Source organism: Lytechinus pictus, chromosome 12 (assembly GCF_037042905.1).
Source record: "Lytechinus pictus isolate F3 Inbred chromosome 12, Lp3.0, whole genome shotgun sequence".
Lineage (NCBI taxonomy): Eukaryota > Metazoa > Echinodermata > Echinoidea > Temnopleuroida > Toxopneustidae > Lytechinus > Lytechinus pictus.
In genome coordinates this window covers 1,591,800-1,614,599 of record NC_087256.1, presented here as the reverse complement: position 1 = coordinate 1,614,599, position 22,800 = coordinate 1,591,800, and the positions used below count along the sequence as shown (strand labels likewise).

At 36.5% G+C, this 22,800-nt stretch overlaps 1 protein-coding gene across 1 annotated transcript; it reads right to left on the bottom strand.

The window, feature by feature from the left end:
- Positions 1–1,663: 1,663 nt before the first annotated feature.
- Positions 1,664–12,878, bottom strand: LOC129273338 (mitotic checkpoint protein BUB3-like). The gene is made up of 7 exons (XM_064108064.1): positions 12,601–12,878; positions 7,639–7,849; positions 6,929–6,998; positions 6,164–6,315; positions 5,193–5,456; positions 4,452–4,624; positions 1,664–3,874 (listed from the first exon to the last, which is right to left on the bottom strand). Exons 2-7 carry the CDS (start codon positions 7,834–7,836, stop codon positions 3,751–3,753), a joined length of 981 nt encoding a protein of 326 aa, XP_063964134.1. The 5' UTR covers positions 7,837–7,849; positions 12,601–12,878; the 3' UTR covers positions 1,664–3,750.
- Positions 12,879–22,800: the final 9,922 nt, after the last annotated feature.

Here is a 22,800-nt window from a genome sequence, read left to right as displayed (position 1 = left end):
AGTAACAAAATCAAATAATATTGAACCCTACTTTGTCATATATTTGTGATTGGTAGGTGTAAAATTAGGTGACACAACATTTGCTTCTGTGACAATTGCTCCGGTCATATTATCTCAGAAGCCAGGCATAGGATTAGAGTGAGGATTTTAATAGCGTGTTTGGTTCAGAATAATGTAAAGATTAGGATTAGGGTTTATCTAATTTTGGAGGTTAGGTTTTATGTTTCGCTTAATGTGCAGATTTTCCTTCGGAGCAATTGTTGCCAGAGCAAATGTCATGGAACCATAAATTCAAAGTACATTTTTACGAAGATGACCGATAAATCTTTGATAATTTGAATATTGATTTTTAAAAATTCAAAACAATGAAATGATAGAAGACATTCGTGTATGACAGATCATTAAGATGCAGATATATCTACACATTGTGTGTCTATTAAAGTCAATGTGCTGGGATCACAGAAATCTTTTCATCTTGAGAGAAATAGGAATTGGTATAGGGCAACTGGTCTGGTATTTTTTAAAATTTGACTTTCAACTTTTGTGGTCTTAACTGTATTGTTAAGTATCAATAAGCTTGGGGGTTGTTTCATAAAGCCTGTAATTTACGCTTGACTCGAGCATGTTCTTGGGTGCTGAATCAGATTTATTAATTTCATATTCCCATTTTGATTCCCATCACATTAAAGTTCTTGTCGCTAAAATTCAATGATAAAAGGGAAAGAAGTTCAGGCCCATTTTGTCAAAACACTGGGCAATATAGTATCTCATTTAGCTCAAGAAGAGCACACCACTCAGTCCTGCATCAAGTCAGAACTAATGAACAGTTTTATGGAATTCCTTCCCCCTACCCATCTTTTTTGCCATTCTTTTCTGGTGCTTTTCATCTCTCTTCCAAAAACCAACATTTTATTACTAGTGGCCTTTTATTTTTTCCTCTACTTTTAATTAAGCATGAAGCACACTTTCATAATTTTAAGTGTCAGGCATATCTAATGCTCAATGGGTTATACTGTTATTTCTACTCAATTTGCATTTTTTGACTGTATTTTATGAAAATTTGTTTGGGGCTACATGTATTTTTTTTCTTGGTTAGCTATAAAGCACCCTTTTGAGGAGATATATCTATATTTTTTTTCATCCAAAATCAACACTATGTGTGTATTTTTTCCCCTTCAAAATGTTGTCTAAATTTGCAGACTAAAGAAGCTGTCTGGGACTGGTTTATGGGAAATGTGTAGTTGAAATGGATACAATAGGAGGCTTGTGAATCAGGGTCTTGTTTTTGAAGACTATTTTACACTCGACTCCCTAGCACTCACAATTTAATATATAATACAGGAATTAATTGAATGAAACAGATGTTATGAAATTTTACAGGCATGTCTTAATTGTCCTATAGGATATGCTTTGCACATGGTGGTTTATGTGAACATGTATGTGTGTATAAAGTGATGAAGGTATGCCCAGTCAATAATATTGTAATAATGATGAAGCCAATCATATGATTCTATGAATTTACAAACAAATGTGAAAATAAATTTATGTACATGTATTATGAATCTCAGTCTACATGTTTTGATTTTCATTTCTCATTTTTGTTGAATCTTTTTACAAATAGTGATCAAAACAAAGCATCATAAACATACAACTCTTCAGATAGTTATACAATGTACTAGAAACTTTATTTACATTTATACAAATTTTACATCAAGGAATCTAGTGCATCAAAACATATTCACTGACATACTCAAGTATACAACACATGAAATTTACAGCGTATGTGAAGCAAAACAAAAAGGCTAATATTCTCAAAATAGGTTTCAATTTTACCAAGGTACAAAATCACAAACTTTGCCGATTTCTTGTATTATCGCGCATAAATTTAGCACCCTTTGCTAAATGCCCGCATTCATTATTGGACTACCATATACTTGCTGCTTGCGATGAAATAAGATTACGTACACAAAATCTGCATATTCCATAATTTTGTACCATGGTACAATTGAGGATACACACTAAAGGGTACAATGAAGAAATGGGAAGAAAAAAAAGACTGATTTATACAAAGTAAAGTCTGTTGAGCAATTGTGTGGAGGCCAAGATTTCATTTTTTGTGACAGGTGGAAATTTCTTCAGCAACTGCTGTAATTCTTCAAGAAGTATTTTACATGTACTTTACAGTAGGATTACGAAGAATGTATTTTCTATGTTTTGTATGTGGTTGCAAAGTTAGTATGAACTTCCATTTCCATATCATATAGTTGGCAAAGGAAGAATCATCTAAACATGACCACTGCTGACTTATTTCAATTTCTTTCACAGTGCAGAAATTAGCTATGCATCATTGATTTAGAACAATTATTATGGAGAATGGCATCTAAAATTTTGACAAAATTAATTCATATTTGAATCAAAATAATATTTTGAAAACCACCTTCTTCACATGATCCATTTCAATGTTTGGTTCCAGATGAAGCATATAGAATAAATCCAAATCTACCAACAGTAATTGAACCATACTTATTTACAAACAATTCAAGTTGTAATATAGGGATCATAATTAGACTATAAACAGAGTACATGGGTGAGACACGCATTACTGGTGGATGAAGCTAAAATTACCTGATCTTTTGGCCTCTTGCAAAGAAAAAAATTTGAGCACTAACTGGAACTTGTGCAAAGTTAAAAAAAAAAAAATCTGAAGTTAATAGATTTTTAATTGCATTTGATTTCAATTGCAATTCTATCTGCAACAAATCCCAGACTGTGTTCATAAAATCATTCATGAAGTAATATGCATGACTTTGCAAACAAATGGAATATGCAGTATCTCAGTGCGAGCCTTACCGGTACTTGAAATTTAACCTGATTTAATATAGGTATGACTCTTGAAAATATCTATATTTTAGCCCCAAAAATGCACTTTGTAGAAAAATGTACATTAAAGTGAATTAACACTAGATTCTGTTTTTATAAACTTGCAATACAACTTATTTAATGCGATCAAATACAGTTGAAAATCCCACATCCATACCCCATGCCCATAAAGTCAGTTTGTCTGAGAAAAATCTGTGAAATCTGTGAAAAACTAAATCAGCGATGCATATCTCTAACTTTAGCTGTGCTTTTTAGCCATAAATTGATTTATATCTTTGATGGATAGGGCAAATTATAAGGAAAACATATAAGTATATGCAACATTATTTCTATGACAGATATATATGTTGTTAAAATTATGTTAATTCATATATTTTCACTGTAAAATATGTTTTTCAAAATCAAATTTTGCCGAATGAAATTTAGGTAAGATACTAATGGTGAAATCTAGATTCAAATATGACATACTGTTGTCGTGAAATTTGTTTTCCTTATCGCTAGCCATACTCGTTTTGAGGTCATTTCACATATTTATCGAATGTTTCATAAATCATCTCATTAATTTTCAGTGAAAAATAAGCTATTAGTTAATCAGATGCAACGATTTTGGTAGTCTTTAATACCCTTTTTGTGAAAATCACAGACTATTAAGAACTCCATATTTGATTTGACCGATGTAAAGCAGACAATACACTTATTATTAAAAGTTAACCCACTGAATTCTGAGATTCCTAATGGCTTTGAACTGGGATCATCTTGTTTCAATAGGTAATGGTTTAACATTAGAGAAGAAGGCGTGTGACTTCCACCAAATAGTACAGTGATTTGTTACAATCTAAAAATGTTACCATCTAAAGCGAATGTGCCCTCTCAACTCTTTGGTTTAGTTTCTTGGTCAGATACTTTCCTGATGAAAACCGAATCTTCTGGATGATCTATATCCCCTTCCTCATATGTATAAGATGATGCTATAGCAAGCACTGAACCATCATTACTGCAACAGAAAAATCAAAGAAACAAGGACATTTAAACTTAATTCTTGGTAAGATAAAATGAATATACAGTCATATATAACAATTATAGCTGGATTTATAGTGCTTTTTTAGATGATAAAATGTGTAAAATCTTCATGCATAATTTTCCTTGCTATAGCTCAAGCAGCTTTTTAATTCTGGTGCTCGGTGGTACAGTAAACATGACAAGTTTGATTTCCCTTGAACAATTTCCCTCCATTGATACATATTTTAAATGAACCTGTCTATAATGACGACCTGCTCATGAAGACTCACATATGTGGTCTTTATAATAGAGGTTTCACTTTGTTAGGTTCAATACGAGTCTCTACATGATGTAAGATGATGTTATTGCAGGCACTGAGCAATCATACTGTAAAAGACACAAAATATATATTACTATTCACTAAAAGGTAAAAGAGAATTATAAATGTAATTTCACCCTATGGGCTAAGTGAGCTATATGGTATATCAAAAAGTTAACTTCACACACACCAACTCAATTTTTTTCAACAGATGACTTAGATTAAATTCTCAGAAAGGACTTATTGAACGAACCTGAATGCCAGAGAGCTGACACTTGTAGGATAACAATGGAACTGACACAGACGTTTCTTGTTGAAACCATCCCAGATGTTAACAAATCCATCACAACCTCCTGTTGCAAATGTGTTGTGTCTGTTGTGGAAAGCAATTGCATTGACTGGATATATCTGCTCCACACCATCAACCTAAGAAGGTATATGATAAAGACAGGTGGAGAAAGGGCAGATGAAAACATGGTTAAGTTAGGCAAAGGTAACTCTTTTTTTTTTCTTTACTTATATAGGGAATAACATTGCTGAAAAGCAGGTGACCAGGACAAGACACGAGTTAATACATGTAATAACAAGTAGTTTCCAAAGAAAATGCTGTATCAAATAATGATTAACTACATATTATTTCAATTTGATTTAAATTCAAATTATTGAATATTATTGAAATATTACAATTTTCAATTTTGCACATGATTATCAAATAAAGGAGTGTAAACTGACAAAATTAAGAAATGGTGGATACAGAGCTGTTGGTTTCAGGTTATAACTGATTCATACAATCATCTGGTCATCAAGTCCAAAGGAGAAAAACATTTTCAAAAGACCAAAATTACCATAAACCCAATGTGGTAATACTGCGGCGGGTATTATATCATTTTGAATACTTTAATCTTCAAAATCAAATCACTCAAATATCCAGTCACCAATGGATGCAAAAAACTTTAATCAGTTTTCATGGGGAGATTTTCCACATTAAACTCACCTTTAATCTATGACACTTGAAAGCATATTTCTTCTTCTGGACATCTGGACTTGGGTCAAGGTACTCCACAGCGACCCTACCCTCAATGCTGCTCAATACATAGCCTTGACCATTAGGGAAGGCTCGTATGCATCGGGTCTGGTACTTGAGACTAGACTCTCTCCTCTGCTGGACATAGCCCATGTTGCGGAGATCCCAGACGAGAACCTTGCGGCCTGCGGTACCCACTACTAGCCGGTCGCCTGTTACAGCCATTGTGTAGACCTTAAATAAAATCATCAAAATCAGAAAAATTCTTTTAAAAGAACAGTTCCAACATCATACCATAGCTTAGGATAATATGAGCTGGCTCTCTCATGACATATAGTAAGGTAATATTACTGGTATATGCTTTTGGCATAGGGGTGGTGATGCCCTCCTCTTGAACAATAAGATGAATGGAGCAACAACAATTGAGTATATGCTAAACCATAATAATAATCAGAAAAGCTTGCTAAAGTAGTTGTGATGAGATGGCATGCTCAGTGTGGGAGAGAGTTATACTTTGTTGGGATGAGAGTTCAAATGATACAAGTGATTATACGTCAGCCACAGAAATCTTTTGACTGAGGAAAAATTTGACTTAAAAATTGTATTAACACATGTTGGCATATTCTGGTCGGAAATAATTCTTTGAGTAAATAGATTTTTTTCACTCATGCTGAGTCTACAGTATATCTCATATATCATATTTTGTTAATCTCAACTTTGAAAAAAAAAACCTGTCCTATTCTTAGACCAGTCCTATACTTAAGGAAGAGCAAAAATATGTAGGAGGAAATGGAGACTCTTGGGACTATACTCCCACCCGACCTTGACTGTGTAACATAAAGATGCAAATTAATTGTAGGCCTTCTATTAAGAGTAACTGTATGTACAAAAAGTTACAATCAGCTCTAATTATTAAGCCTAATTCTTGATGTTCCACCTACCTTGTCTGGTTGTGAGAATGATCCAGTTGATCTGCCTATCCTTGGATCCCATAGCTTGACAGTCTGATCCCAGCTACCTGTTACAACCACATTGACATCTGTACAGAACTCTACACACTTCACAGCATCCTCATGGTTTCCAAGTACATTCTCTGGAAGTTGAAAAGAGAGGATGGGATGTCAGTCATCAAGGTTTTAAATCTACCTTTGTCCTCAACTATGGGGGTTGCCGGATTCACCTCATAATCCTCATCCTCCTTTCCTATGGACCTAGGCTCAAGTGAGGAATGGCCAACCTGGCTATGTCTTAATCGCCTATGGACTGGGACAGGACGGTGCAAAGTCCTTATACAGAAATGAGGCTACAACATAGATGGGGACACTGCGAGTGTGGGGAGGATCAGACGATGCAACACCTTCTGGTCTGCCCCCTCCTACCAGAGCCATGCACTCCCGTAGATCTGGAGTCCTTTAACCCCAAAGTCAGATCTTGTACCCTCCACTGGACAGGTCTTGTGTAGTGACCCGACAAGAAGAAGACCTCATACAGAGATACCCCCCATCCCTCCAATCTACTCTAATGGTGCATCCTCCATCCTCAACCCAACCTACATACAATGTGAAATGAATAATGATGTTTACTGTCTTTATACATTTACTGACTATAAGCACACAACTGTGAAGATGGTCATTTTAAAAAAGCAAGTCCAAACGATTTACCCCATAGTATTTGAGAAGAAATAATGAAGAAATCAAATACCTTACCTGTGCTTGTGTTGATATCATACAGCTTTAGCATATTGTCTAATCCACCACTGTATACATGTGTTTGATCCTGGAGAAAACAAAACAAAACAAAAAATTAAATATTAATATCAGAGTTCAATGTCTGACAAGAATGAAATTAATGTGGTTTTATTTCGACATATTGAAAAAACAAACAAAGTTAATGGGAAAATTACATGAATTCATTAAACAGTTGGCAATACCAAGTGACACACTCCTTAATTAACAAAACATGTCCATCACTATTTTGTCAATGATACAGCAACTCCATTCGTCTACTCAACAAGAAATTAATCATTATGTATAGAAATTACGGACAGATGTCATCGCATCTACAAGTATTTTGCATAGGCCTAAATGTTTTCTTAGTGTTGATCTCTTTAAAGGGGAATAAAGAATTGTCAATAAAGTGATTTCCATGAAAGGAAAAGAATAGGGAACCAAGAATGGTGCAAAATTGAAGAAACAGGACAAGGTATAAAAGCTACTTATAACCATTCATTCAAGTTTTAACAGATACTATGCATACCGGAAGAAATCTTAATGGCAAGGTGGTAAACATGCTACGTTGCAACATGACCTTCACAATTTTCTTTTGTATATAACTTGATATGAATGACCGCTGGCGCTTAGTCTGTTAAACTAAGGAAAATCCTCTCTGACCTAAAAATTCTACCACGGGTACTTACACAAAAGCAGCAATCAAGTACAGGCCTGTCATGCTTGTACTTTGCCCTGAGTTGGTTGGCTTGGACATCATAGAGCCTCACTGTCTCATCCCAGGAAGACACCAGTAAGAATTGAGAGGACTTGGGTCCAAATTTGACGGCTGAGATCCCATCTTCTGGAGGCTGTTCAAGCTTAAATTCATTCACTGATTCACCCATGTTTTAAGACACACTGCCAAAAGGAAAAGAGAGAAAGAATTTCATAATAGAGGTCACGACTCACAAATCAGTGTTGTAGCTATGCTCAGCGATGCCTGGCAGGTGCTCCGAATTTGCACCTAGCACTCGTGGTAAAAAAAAAACATTTTGCAGCCCAGCATACATTCCCCCTAAATTGCTTGAGAATGGGCAAAAAAAATGAGCTCAATCTACCCCTCCAATGTGATGATTGTATCCTGACCGAAATAGACTGATTTTTTGGTTTACAGTCTAACATTACATTTTTATGTGACCTCCCTAGACCTAATCTAACTGGCAACTAACATAGTAACAAAACAGCATCACCTTTCTGGTGCTAAAGCTGTTTTGCACCGGCCGACTTCAAAAGAATTTCCCCACCAGTAATTGTTCGCAAATGTCATAGCAATTCTCTCTCTCAATCTTATTTTAAGGTCAATATGCTGACCGCTTTCCCAATAATTGCGATCAGGAATGGCTGTCGGCCCCTAGGCCTATTTTGGCTTTGAGTCGTTATTGTTCAAATTCTCAGTTAGACATAGCTTAGATTCGCCGTAATTTTTATATGCAGTGAAGTTCGTGACCAAAATCATGCAAAATCGGCGAACAAACAGGTGAGTTGCAGCAGGCGCAGGCCCAGGGCAATGCAGATCTTTCGGTCGCTAACTTGGTTTATGACGTAACTTTTGTTAGATCTGTCTGTTTTCTGGGACAACCCAAATTTTTGGACCAGCCCCTCTACTGTATATAGACGCTTGATATAGCCATAGCTACATAGCTAAGCTTGGCACTGGCACTAGATTTGTGCTGTAGACATGTGCCTAAAAGTAAATACGTGAGTTGGCCCCAACTGTTCTTTTACATTTTGAGTGAACCATGAACATGTAGTTACATGTAGCGACATCTTCACATTTTCTAACAGCCAAGTTGATATTGATGTCACATGTTTCCACGGCTCCTCTCAGAGTCACTCACAGTCCTAGGTCAGCATAGAGACTTTAAAATGCCTTTTTTAGTCACTAGCCTACACAGTATAGGGACCATTATGCATACATGCATTTCCAGCACATTCTATGGAGTATCTAAGTCTTATTTTTCACTGTTGTACAGACAGGCACTAATCTTAAGTATTATGTGAACACTTCCTTTAATCTAGATTGGATGCTGTGTGAACACAGCCTCTACTATGATTATAGACATTCCTCTCTCTTGGCTACAAGTATGTTAATGACAATGCATCCCTTTCTATTATGTTAGCCTTAAGCTGCTGCATTGGGCAATTTATAGGGTGAAAAGTGCAAGATCGCGAGCCATCTGTGTACGAGGAGAAATTTAAAAAAAATGTTAAAAATCTCCTCGAAACAGACGGCTGCCAGCTGTCTAACATAAACATAGCTGCCTAGACTAGTATCAGATTCTTACTCTTAGTAATATGTAACCCAGGGAGCTTCAACCAATGAACTAGAAATACGTGGAAGTCATGTTCACCCAACCAAAACATCGCCGGCGAACTCGATAAGTCACGTGACCGCCGCCATTTTGCTAGGTCAATTGTTCGAGAACGCGCCGTAGAAGGCAATTGAAAGATATATTTTCTCTATGTATTTCTAGTTCAGTGGTTGAAGCGGGACATTTTAGCACTTTTTAATCTAGCACCGCTCATGATTTTGCCGCCCTCTATACGCGTCACGTAACTAGGTTGCATTAACAAAGGATCAAAGATGGCGATGTCAACAAGTGTAAGTAAACTCTCTTCTACTTTTATTACTTCATGTCATTTTGGCGTCATTTTGTAACCATAACTATCCATTTTTTGCCAAACGTTGCCAACCAATATTTTTACCCATTTACAGAAGTTTTAACTTCAGATTCTAAACATAACTAGCAGTTTGGCGCATTTTTAAAGTTGCATTTTTCTTCGGTGTGTGGGAGCCTATATGTACAAACGCCAGGCGTTCGGGGAGTGACCATACGTAGAGTATATTACTTTCACTCCCCAGACGCCTCCAGGCTAGGCCAAGGTAAGCGATTTTGCTCTTTTTTGCATGCTTTTTCCATGAATTTAATTTGTAAAATTGGAAATGGAACGCTTTTCACCAGAAACATGAGAAAAAGCCCTGGTGAGTAGCGGAATGAGCTTCGGCTAACATTATTCACGTTATGAAGCGATGTTAACCGACAACTCTAAAATCCATACTGTAAACACGTACTTGGTGCGAGGTAGGTTCGTATAACATACTAACCTCGCAATACGTGTGAGTGGGTAAGACTGCGTGCAAGGCTGCAAGCAGAATGGGTGATTTCAAGTACGGTGTTGTAGCTGGTGTTGGTGTTGTCCCAACGCCAACACCAGCTACAACACCGAACTTGAAATCACGCTGGTGTTGGGATTGACCTCGGAAAATATGACGTATTTCCGGCAGTTTGTGTTGAGCTCTGGTGTTGAATGTCGTCTGCTGAACCGAGCATTACAGCTGGTGTTGACGATCTACGTGCAATTTCCCTATTCACCAACACCAACCCCCAGGGATTGGGAAAATCTTGATTTCAAGTTCGGTGTTGGTGTTGATGAACTGTAGTTCACGAACAGGAGGCGAACACGATGAAACACCCCCGTAAAATTACCTATTACAGTTAAGATGAGCGCAAATCATTAGACTAGAGTTTTACACATTTTAATGAAAAATAATATTTATGCTTTCTGATTATTGCAGTGATTTTAACCTGTGCATTCTGTACAATAAGATTTTACTGCAATTTCTTCCCGATTTCACTTTCGTCGTGGAGAATTTATCGCGTAAAGTTGAGATGATCAGCAGCGCAGCGCAGAGGCGTGACGTCATAGGATATCGATAACGCGATCGGTATCGCTCCCCTGAAACTAGACAGGAATAACCGTCGTTTCTGGGGATTTATTCAACAATTTCTGACATTTTACTGTAATCCCCATTTACCGACGGTAGGGTGTACGTGTGGGCTCGCATGTGTTCTCATTCCCTCCCTTTTGTCAATTCACAGTCCAAAGTTTGATGTAATTTTACACATCGAATTTACAATCTAAGGATGTATAAACAAAAAACTTTTAAAACTGGATAATTCAATGTTTAAATACTTTAAACGATATAGATGAAAAAGGCATGAAAAATATACTTTACCGATGTTTAATTGGGTTGAACACGATAAAAATGGTCAAAATGGCAGCCAAACTATAAAATATTTACAAACGAACGTCAACAATCACGAATGTGATATCGATATTGCTTTCGATATTATACGATCTGCTCCATATGCGAACGAAACCGAAGATAAATGATACTAGTTATACTAGTACTAGTACTAGTTATAATCGCGATATATCGATTCGAGACATTAAGTTAATAACGATAATGACGTCATTCAAGATGGCAACTTGCAAGAAAAACCGTCAGGTCAGGTGAAAATGTCTTAGATGACAGATTTCTCAATCATCCAGAGGATTTTTTTCAATAACTCCGGCCCAAGGTATGCAATTACTTAAGTTATTTATATTTCCCTGATAATGGAAACCATGAAACTTTCAATTTTGCTTATAAAACAGTTTTAAATCGCGATCTATAAAACGCTAGTTCACTATACGTTGGCTGTAGGTACGGGGCCCCATCCCCTTCAGTCTATGTATGGTGAGTGGAGCCAACGTACTACGTAGTTCAGCGGAACAACCAAAATACAGAGACTGAAGCTTTTGGTCTACCCTGAAACTAACCCAGAGAGCTCCGGCCCGCGTAGCGGGCCGGAGCCCAGACGCTCAGTGTGCAAACAGGCATTCAGGTGAGAGTACCGTGAAGTTTGGTCAAAATAATTTTGATAATAAATAATTAAAACAGAAATTAAGCACTTACCACGATTGTATGGATGATAGTCTAACGAGTGGCAGTTTCCTGACATCGAGGCACAGACTGGAACCTCAAAAAACGATCAGTTCTGTCGCGGTGGCTCTCCTTCTTTCAAAATTCATAGCAAAATGGCCGTTCGAGAGGGTGTAGGGCGCATGCGCGAATTTGACAAAGTCTATATGCGCTAGTGCTATACTAGCCTCGGTCTCGATCGGCCATTTTGTGTTGAATTCTGAAAGAGGAGAGCTACCGCGACAGAACTGATCGTTTTTTGAGGTTCCAGTCTGTGCCTCGATGTCAGGAAACTGCCACTCGTTAGACTATCATCCATACAATCGTGGTAAGTGCTTAATTTCTGTTTTAATTATTTATTATCAAAATTATTTTGACCAAACTTCACGGTACTCTCACCTGAATGCCCGTTTGCACACTGAGCGTCTGGGCTCCGGCCCGCTACGCGGGCCGGAGCTCTCTGGGTTACCCTGAAACCAGCTCGGTGTTGGGGCTCGGTTCAGCAGCCTTTTCACGCTCTCAACACCAACACCAACACCGAACACTGTACTTGAAATCACCCAATGTGTTCATGTTCGGGATTCAAATTCACTCGGCTCACGCCGGAACTCCCCCGCTACGCCCCGGCATTGCGGGTGAGGGGGAACTCCTTGCCCGCGCCGCTCGGCTTGACTGGACTCTGGAGTCAGTGCAAGAAATGCAAAGTGCCGGGGAAAAGTGCAAGGACAGGTAACGAAGAAGAAAATTAATTAATTTTCAATTATAAGATGATATAAAAAATACTTAAATTATTTAGTAGATTTGTTCTCAGAGACCGTATCAATGGAAGTCAATATCTTCTCTGAAAAACGGATGAATTTACCTTTATACTCTCGGCGCGGCGTTGGAGCTCCAAATTTCGTTTTTCCACTTATGATCCAAGTTTGAAAGGAGACTCGTAAAATGACGTCAGTCTCGCCGATGAATATTCATTAGATCGTGGTCGTGCGTGTTCAATACACACTGCGTGCAGGCATGCAGATAGTTAAACTTTGGCTCCAGAGACAAGTTGTCAAATAACGTGTGTGTGTGTGCGTGTGTGTACCATCGGCTGGTAGTATGCCATGCTGTCTAAGACTTCAAACGCGTCGGAGAGAGTGCATGGCAATTCGGTAAAACGAAGTTTCCGATATAAAGAGATAATAAAATAACACTATGTACAGTACGCCCGGGGGGGCCACTTACATTGACGAGTGGATACCATGCGCGACCAAAAAAACACGTAAAAAGGATGTCTTTTTCAAGAGAGGGCACGTTACGTACGTAACGTGATAAGGGTGTCAAAAATACAAAAATATTGAAAAAAGGGTATATTTCCAGTACGTTGAGAGGCAAATGTCAGATCAGGGGAGGCAGGAGTACAATCAGGTTTTTTTTAAGGGAAGAATAGTGTAGAATAAAAGGTATTATATATAGCCAAATGATCTAGGTGAGGGAAGTGAACAATGATGTTTTTTAAAATAAGAATGAATATACCTTACCTGAATATTATGGTGAAGCCAATTTAAAAGGAGGTGAGACAAGTTTCAATGGAGGTTTTAAAAAAGAATAAACCGGCTGTATTATGGTGAAGCCAATTTAAAAGGAGGTGAGGCAAGTTTTAATGGAGGTTTTTAAAAAGAATAAACTGTATTATGGTGAAGCCAATTTAAAAGGAGGTGAGGCAAGTTTCAATGGAGGTTTTTAAAAAGAATAAACTGTACTACAAATTATGGTGAAGCCAATTTAAAAGGAGGTGAGGCAAGTTTCAATTGAGGTTTTTAAAAAGAATAAACTGTACTACAAATTTAAAAGGAGGCGAGGCAAGTTTCAATGGAGGTTTTTAAAAAAGAATAAACTGTACTACAAATTATGGTGAAGCCAATTCAAAAGGAGGTGAGGCAAGTTTCAATGGAGGTTTTAAAAAAAGAATAAACTGTACTACAAATTATGGTGAAGCCAATTTAAAAGGAGGTGAGGCAAGTTTCAATTGAGGTTTTTAAAAAGAATAAACTGTACTACAAATTTAAAAGGAGGCGAGGCAAGTTTCAATGGAGGTTTTTAAAAAAGAATTCTGTACTACAAATTATGGTGAAGCCAATTCAAAAGGAGGTGAGGCAAGTTTCAATGGAGGTTTTAAAAAAAGAATAAACTGTACTACAAATTATGGTGAAGCCAATTTAAAAGGAGGTGAGGCAAGTTTCAATGGAGGTTTTAAAAAAAGAATAAACTGTACTACAAATTATGGTGAAGCCAATTCAAAAGGAGGTGAGGCTAGTTTCAATGGAGGTTTAAAAAAATAAACTGTATTATGGTGAAGCCAATTTAAAAGGAGGTGAGGCAAGTTTCAATTGTCGAGGTTTTTTTAAAAGAATAAACTGTACTACAAATTTGAAAGGAGGTGAGGCAAGTTTCAATGGAGGTTTTTAAAAAGAATAAACTGTATTCCAAGTTATGGTGAAGCCAATTTAAAAGGAGGTGAGGCAAGCCTCAATGGAGGTTTTTGAAAAGAATAAACTGTATTATGGTGAAGCCAATTTAAAAGGAGGTGAGACAAGTTTCAATGGAGGTTTTAAAAAAGAATAAACTGTATTATGGTGAAGCCAATTTAAAAGGAGGTGAGGCAAGTTTCAATTGAGGTTTTTAAAAAGAATAAACTGTACTACAAATTTAAAAGGAGGCGAGGCAAGTTTCAATGGAGGTTTTTAAAAAAGAATAAACTGTACTATAAATTATGGTGAAGCCAATTCAAAAGGAGGTGAGGCAAGTTTCAATGGAGGTTTTAAAAAAAGAATAAACTGTACTACAAATTATGGTGAAGCCAATTTAAAAGGAGGTGAGGCAAGTTTCAATGGAGGTTTTTAAAAAAGAATAAACTGTACTACAAATTATGGTGAAGCCAAATTCAAAAGGAGGTGAGGCAAGTTTCAATGGAGGTTTAAAAAAATAAACTGTATTATATATGGTGAAGCCAATTTAAAAGGAGGTGAGGCAAGTTTCAATTGAGGTTTTTTAAAAGAATAAACTGTACTACAAATTTGAAAGGAGGTGAGGCAAGTTTCAATGGAGGTTTTTAAAAAGAATAAACTGTATTACATGTTATGGTGAAGCCAATTTAAAAGGAGGTGAGGCAAGTTTCAATGGAGGTTTTTAAAAAGAATAAACTGTATTACAAGTTATGGTGAAGGCAATTTAAAAGGAGGCGAGGCAAGTCCGTTTTTAAAAAGAATAAACTACTACAAATTATGGTGAAGCCAATTTAAAAGGAGGTGAGGCAAGTTTTAATGGAGATTTTTAAAAAGAATAAACTGTACTACAAATTTGAAAGGAGGTGAGGCAAGTTTCAATTGAGGTTTTTAAAAAGAATAAACTGTACTACAAATTTGAAAGGAGGTGAGGCAAGTTTCAATGGAGGTTTTTAAAAAGAATAAACTGTACTACAAATTATGGTGAAGCCAATTTAAAAGGAGGTGAGGCAAGCCTCAATGGAGGTATTTAAAAAGAATAAACTGTATTATGGTGAAGCCAATTTAAAAGGAGGTGAGGCAAGTTTAAATGGAGGTTTTAAAATGTCATAACTTTCTTATTTTACATCCGATTTTGATGAAATTTTCAGTGTTATGCTTGTTGATTTTTTCTCTTTTTATTCAAATCAACTTTTTGTTGGGGTGGACTTGTCCTTTAATGTAATTGTTGTAAAACAGTACTAAATTACTCCATAACAGTATCTCTTGTGAAAAAATTATTTGATTTGTATTAGGTCTACTCTGTGATTGTGTAGTTATACCTTGTTTCAATAAGTTCATTACAAGTTGAACATTAAACTACATCACACCAATGACAAAAGGGGTAGAAGCATAGTTTTGCAACCTTTACTTAAAAGTTCAGCTCTTTCAAGAAAAAGCTAATCTTCACCATACAAAATGTGAATATGGATTGTTTAACAACTATATACAAGATTATGTTCTGCCTTCTTGAAATGGTTGCAGGAGGCTTATTCCAGCTTGTGTGGCTAATTTTATCTCCCGACAACTTAACCTTAACTAGGCCGGGCTTTTAGGGCTGTTCAGTGGCCAGGGGGGGGGGGTTGATTCCATCCCCCCCCCCCCCAAGACCTCGGTCGCCGATGGCGCGAGTGCCGCAAAAATTTGCACGCTGGTAGTGTGCGATGTGATCTACAAGGCTGTATGATAACATTTTCAAAAATAATGAGATTTTATTTGATATGAGTTAATTATGCTAATTTATGCATAAATCATACTTTTTGTTCTAATTCACTAAATAAAGCTCCTAGAATGCAAATTTTTTGTAAAATTATTCTTTGTAGCATTCTTAACAATCTCAATTGAAAAAAAATTGTTTTGGAAATCAATTTCTTATGTATTTCATTGTTTTATAAATTTCTTATGAATTTCTTTGTTTTTCAACCTTTTGTTTTTCTTTGTTTTTTTTCACCAGATTTATTGCACAACCTTTTTTAAGCATAATTATGCTAAAATCAATTGATTTCAGCTGTTTAAAGTAAAAATAATCATATCTTTATGACTAAGATGAGAAAACTCAATTCGCATTGACTTTGTATATAAAATCACGTTTAGGAACAATTTTTGGTCAGATATGCACTTACAAAATGTTGCGTAATTTCAGAACCGTGTACATGGGGTCGTAAATTTGGTCTCAAAAGATGCGCAAGACTTTTTTTTGCAAGTGGTGCAGTCAAAAAAATTTGCGCGGCGGAATGATCGCAGAAAATGTTGAGGGGGGAGTTGATTCAACCCCCCCCCCCGGCCTGTTTAGGGTTAAGAATAGTTGGTCTAATCAACTTTAGACTTGGTCTAAGTGTGTATAATTGAGTAGAGACGATCTGATCAGATTTTGGGGTTAAAAGTCAATGACTCATCAAATACATAATATATCCTGTTCTTGCCGTAACTCAGTAAAGAATCATGGATGGGATCAACTTCATATTCAAAGTTTAGCTAAGGATCTGATTATATTGCAAGATTACAGATATGCAGTCGTTATATAAATTCAAATAGTTCATTTTCATATTAACTGTACAGTTGTCAATAGGGTGAAATTCAAGCTTGGTTCCTGAATGCACATTTAAGGCAGATAATCTCAGTAAATAGTAGTAGTTCAAGTTCATATAGGTCACAGACATCAATATACATGTATACCCAAAATATCTCCTATTCCCAAGTCTTATAGAATCATTTGAGGGTTCTACTTCCAATATGGCTTATCTGTGCATATGACTGGTGAAATGTTAGCCCATGAGGTCAAAGTGCATGGTATATCAGTATGTCCTCAAAAAGCGTATTCTTTCTTCCAAGTGATATTTGTGACTACAGATGTTTTGCATATGTAATGAGCTTGATGAAGACCAAAACACAAGCCACGAGAGGATTAGGATGAATCGGCACTCTGACTGATAACTTTTTAATCTCCTGAATTCTTTGAAAGGATCAATTTGAAAATTACCTCTTGTGTGAGTGAAGATTTTTAGTCAAATTTCTATTGTCAGCAAGGTCATGTTAAAAATGTAAATACATAATATATTCTTGGTCTAGCAAAGGCAGTGCCATAAATTTTGACTGCATGTAGTTGAGAATCCATCTAGTTAGTCATAAAACATCAACGGCTAATTGTATCCATTCAACTTAGGGTTTCTTATTCCTACGATACTTGCTAATGTTAAATCATGGAGAATCACCTGTGTAAATAATGATACATTGTTTGTTAGCATTAATCGGCATTGAGGCTGATAAATTTCTTTGATAACTATTTGATGCAAGATTATATGACCTTTGTGTTTTATTCAGTATTTTTAGACTGTCTCATATCATTTTGAACATAATTTGCGACCATTTTTGCTGCCCACTCAACAGTCTTTGTAGATGTTTGTGCAAAAACTTGATTAGAATGCATGCCGTTATCACACAGTACTTGCTAACTTTTATTATCTTTTATCATGATCCTAGGCCTGCCAGTACTGAAAATAAACGTATTTTAAACTGTATTATAGCGTATATTTTTATTTACTCAAGCTGCAGTTGCTTTCCATGATCATGAATTGGTTTTATAATACTTGCTGTTAACTAATGTAATTGTCACTTGTTTTTTCTAACAGCGAGAATATATTGCTATATGTGTCCAGCCACCCCAATACCAACAATAAATACATTGATTTAAAGATTCTCATTGATCTTGAGCGATCACATCCTAAGCTGTAAAATGATTTATCTTGTTAATATTGATCAATAATATCCCTCGCTATAGTCCTTCATTGAATGCAGAAGAAGTTTGGTGAGAGCTTCAACAAATAAGAGAGCAAGATTTGGGGTTCACTTAAGCATGCGATGTGTAATATGTAGTTCAACTACTTAGCAGTGAGCAAAACACGGATATCAAAGTCTTGTATTTTGTCTTCAACTTTTACAACCTCACATTTTGACAGTATGAAGAAATTTCTTTTTTTTTTCGTTAAAAAGAATGGCTTCACCATAATTTGTAGTACAGTTTATTCTTTTTAAAAACCTCTATTGAAACTTGCGTCGCCTCCTTTTAAATGAACAGGGCCGGTATTCAATGCTACTCTTAAAGCCACAATTTCAAGTATATTTTACTCAGTATTTTGCAAAAGTAAAATACTTATCCATCTTTGGTATTCAATTGCATTTTTTTTGGGCTAAATATTTTGCTTAAATGTAAGTCAGCCATCTACTAGACTTAAGTCTACATATACAAAAATGATACGCACAGAAATACATTCACACATTTGGCACTATTTGGCTCAAAATTTATAACATCACAATGGGTATTAGTATTTAGTTCAATTTGGATAAGGTAAATTCTGAGATCTGATCTGCATACAAGTTTAAGCATTTTGATAAGCCAGCCAAATTGCTAAGTAAAATACTTACAAAAGGCTTAGAATTTAATAGGCAGCCGAGGTATTATTTTCTTCCAGAGGACATGTACAGATTTCTTGTTGACAAAGGATGACATGATGATTATTTTGCAAATATGGCTTATTAAAAAATATATTATGTATATTCCATTTCAGTGACAATTGCATTTTTGGGGAGGGGATATTACGTATTTGGGAATGGAAAAGTTCAAAATTAATGCAAACTTAACCTATTTACGCAGGGGGGGGGGGGGGCTCTGAGCTCTGCGATTTAAAAAAAAAGTCTTTTGCATGTTTTGAGACCAGTTTTGCGAAGCCCGGGTACTGGGTTCTAAAAATTACCAAACAATTTGTAAGTGCATATCAGACAAAAATGGCTCAAAATTGTGATATTTGTGTACCACGTCAATGGAATATGCGTTTTCAACCAAAATTCATGAATGCCTAATTGTTTTTAGTTTTGTTGAACTAAACTGATTTATTTTATGCTGTTACGAGAGTCCGAGCATCGTTGAAAAAAAACAATGCAATACAAAGGTAAAAACACAAGAAATACATTATCGAAGAACACCACAAAGAGTTTCTAAACCAAAAATTAGAACATTTGGAGCTTTATTTAGGGAGTTAGAGGAATAGGTATAGTATACTAATTATGCACAAATGAGCATAATCAATTAATAGCAATTTGCATGAAATAAATAACTACACAATTTTGTGGATTATTAAAAGCAATTGCGATCTTTTTCTTCACTATTCATTGTTTTTAGAAACCTCATTGTATAGACTTGCCTCATGCACCTCTCAAGATGGCTTCATCATTTGAATTATATTCTACACTTATCATTCTTTAAAAAAAATCATTGTAGACATGCCTCACCTCCTCTCAAATTGCCTTCACCATAACTTGTAATACAGTTTATTCTTTTTAAAAACCTCCATTAACTAATTGCCTCACCTCCTTTTAAATTGGCTTCACCATAATTTGTAATACAGTTTATTCTTTTTAAAAACCTCCATTGAAACTTGCCTCACCTCCTTTCAAATTTGTAGTACAGTTTATTCTTTTAAAAAACCTCAATTGAAACTTGCCTCACCTCCTTTTAAATTGGCTTCACCATAATACAGTTTATTTTTTTAAACCTCCATTGAAACTTGCCTCACCTCCTTTTGAATTGGCTTCACCATAATTTGTAGTACAGTTTATTCTTTTTTAAAAACCTCCATTGAAACTTGCCTCACCTCCTTTTAAATTGGCTTCACCATAATTTGTAGTACAGTTTATTCTTTTTTTTAAACCTCCATTGAAACTTGCCTCACCTCCTTTTGAATTGGCTTCACCATAATTTATAGTACAGTTTATTCTTTTTAAAAACCTCTATTGAAACTTGCGTCGCCTCCTTTTAAATTTGTAGTACAGTTTATTCTTTTTTAAAAACCTCCATTGAAACTTGCCTCACCTCCTTTTAAATTGGCTTCACCATAATACAGTTTATTCTTTTTAAAAACCTCCATTAAAACTTGCCTCACCTCCTTTTAAATTGGCTTCACCATAATACAGTTTATTCTTTTTAAAAACCTCCATTGAAACTTGCCTCACCTCCTTTTAAATTGGCTTCACCATATACAGTTTATTCTTTTTAAAAACCTCCATTGAAACTTGCCTCGATCACCTCCTTTTAAATTGGCTTCACCATAATACAGTTTATTCTTTTTAAAAACCTCCATTGAAACTTGCCTCACCTCCTTTTAAATTGGCTTCACCATAATTCTTAGTACAGTTTATTCTTTTTAAAAACCTCCATTAAAACTTGCCTCACCTCCTTTTAAATTGGCTTCACCATAATTTGTAGTACAGTTTATTCTTTTTAAAAACCTCCATTGAAACTTGCCTCGCCTCCTTTTAAATTTGTAGTACAGTTTATTCTTTTTAAAAAACCTCCATTGAAACTTGCCTCACCTCCTTTTAAACTGGCTTCACCATATACAGTTTATTCTTTTTAAAAACCTCCATTGAAACTTGCCTCACCTCCTTTTAAATTGGCTTCACCATGACAGTGTAGAGCCTTATTTCCATAGTTCAGAGAACTTTATATTTTCATGTACAGGTTAGATGCAGTTCAGTATTCTATAGGTCAGAGAACTTTCTTTATAAACAAGTTGGAATGTTAGATGCAATTCAATTCATCTGCTCAGTCTTTGTGAATTTCACTTCTTTGTTAAGACATGGAGTTGACCTGGATTACCGGTACATGCTTCAATTCATTGATTCTCTGTATGTTCTGTTACACACACATTGACTATACAGTATAGGGCCTACACACTGATTGCTGATTGGTTAATGATTATGTTAATTCGATGTCTATGATTTTGGAGAGGAGACAGAAATAAAGTGAGCCACGTGCTCTTGGGCAGTTCCAGCCTAGCCTTGAATAGAGAGACTTCTCTGTGTTTTTATATTACACCTGTGTAGTGAACCCTAAATCTAACTCCAGTAGCCACCCTACATCTGGTAGCAGCGGTGTTCTACAGTGTTCTACAGTGTTTTCTTGCTGGTCATTTATAATTTTCTCCCTTCATCGTGATTATTTTGGATGTTTTAGTAGCTGTCTCCCTTCATCACTTTGGATACTTTGTGGAATCACTCTACTTCGTGCATCATTGGATACTCCGTGACTGTGCATATACTTCAGTGGATACTTTATACATTACAGTGATTAGTAGATTTACTCCATCATTGTGAAAACTTATTGGATCCCTCTACTCTGGAACATTGTATTTTCTGCAGAGATAGGAATAGGATTTATGTCTTCACACTAATTGTCATCTACTCTGGTGAGATTTTTACTTTTACTTATGCCTATAATCTCGCTGTTACTATTTCATGATGTTTCGCCTGGAGCTCCCTGAAGTTTTTACAGGAGAACATGAAGCTGATTTTCAACAGTGGGTAAAGAGATTTGAAGTCGCTTTAGATGCGTCGGGGTCGACTTCTGGCCTGAAGAAAGAAGTGTTTCTCCCAACCCGCTTAGGTGGCGCAGCATTCTCATTGTGGGATGGTATGCCCACAGATGTGAAAAATAACTATGATGCAGCAAAATCAAGACTATCTCAAGTCTTCTCCAGAAAAGGTTTTCTAGACATTTTTAGGACAAATGCAGCAGCTAGACCCAGAGCAACTGAGGAGCCCTTAGAAGTTTATGCTGCAATTGTTCAGAAACTTGTATTAGAGGCGTTTCCGGATTATGAAGAGAGAGCAAGAAATGGAGAGAATCTAAGACGCTTCATAGCAGGTCTTGACCCATTTCTTCAGTTGAAGGTTCGAGAGCATGGTGCAAAGACAATAGAGGAGGCGTTACAGATTGCAGTAAGGATGGAAAGAGCATTGCACCAAAGCCCTATGCAGCATCCTCCATTGACTGAAGCTCCTTTCAAACCGCAAGTCGCTAGTGTAGACCATGATGCCTTATTGGACAAATTAATGGAAAAGATAGACAGGATAGATTTGCAGGTCAAGGAACTAAAGAATAGTCGGGATGGTGGTATGCCAGATAGATACAGGCCTAGATCTACTTTTGGGGGACGTCGTTCTTCAAGCCCATATCCCCATCGTTCTTCAAGCCCATATCCCCATCGTTCATCAAGCCCATATACCCGTCGTTCTCCAAGCCCATATACCCGTCGTTCTCCAAGTCCTGGGAGTTCTTATCGTCCTTCAAGAAGGGATTTTGGCCGACGCTCGCCGAGCCCAGGAAGGCGTCCTACTTCGAGATATGGTGAATCGAGGTACCGATACGAGGAAACATACCCTCAAAATCGGAATGGAAGGCATCCTGACTATGATGACTCGAGATATATGTATGATGAGACACGCCCTCGAGACCAGAGTGGCAGGCGTTCTAGATATGATGACTCGAGGTACAAGTATGAGCAGACACATCCAGGGCAACGTACTTCCTATCGTCATGACGAGAGTCCTCGTCGAGTCCACTTCTCCCGGCAATCGGAAAACTTTCATTAGCTGATGATGAGGGTCAGTCGTCAGCTCAGACTACAACAACAGGCCCCAAAATCAACCATCCATCTCCTTATATCCCTGTCCTTGTTGACAAGACATATATTCTAGCCTACCTA

Bases quoted from the DNA above. Each gene is read 5' to 3' on its own strand.
- LOC129273338 (XM_064108064.1), bottom strand. From the start codon at position 7,836: ATGGGTGAATCAGTGAATGAATTTAAGCTTGAACAGCCTCCAGAAGAT. The intron at 6,316-6,928 runs GTAAGGTATTTG...TTCAACTTCCAG, and splicing joins TGATATCAACACAAGCACAG to AGAATGTACTTGGAAACCAT. The intron at 4,625-5,192 runs GTGAGTTTAATG...ATACCTTCTTAG, and splicing joins TCAAGTGTCATAGATTAAAG to GTTGATGGTGTGGAGCAGAT.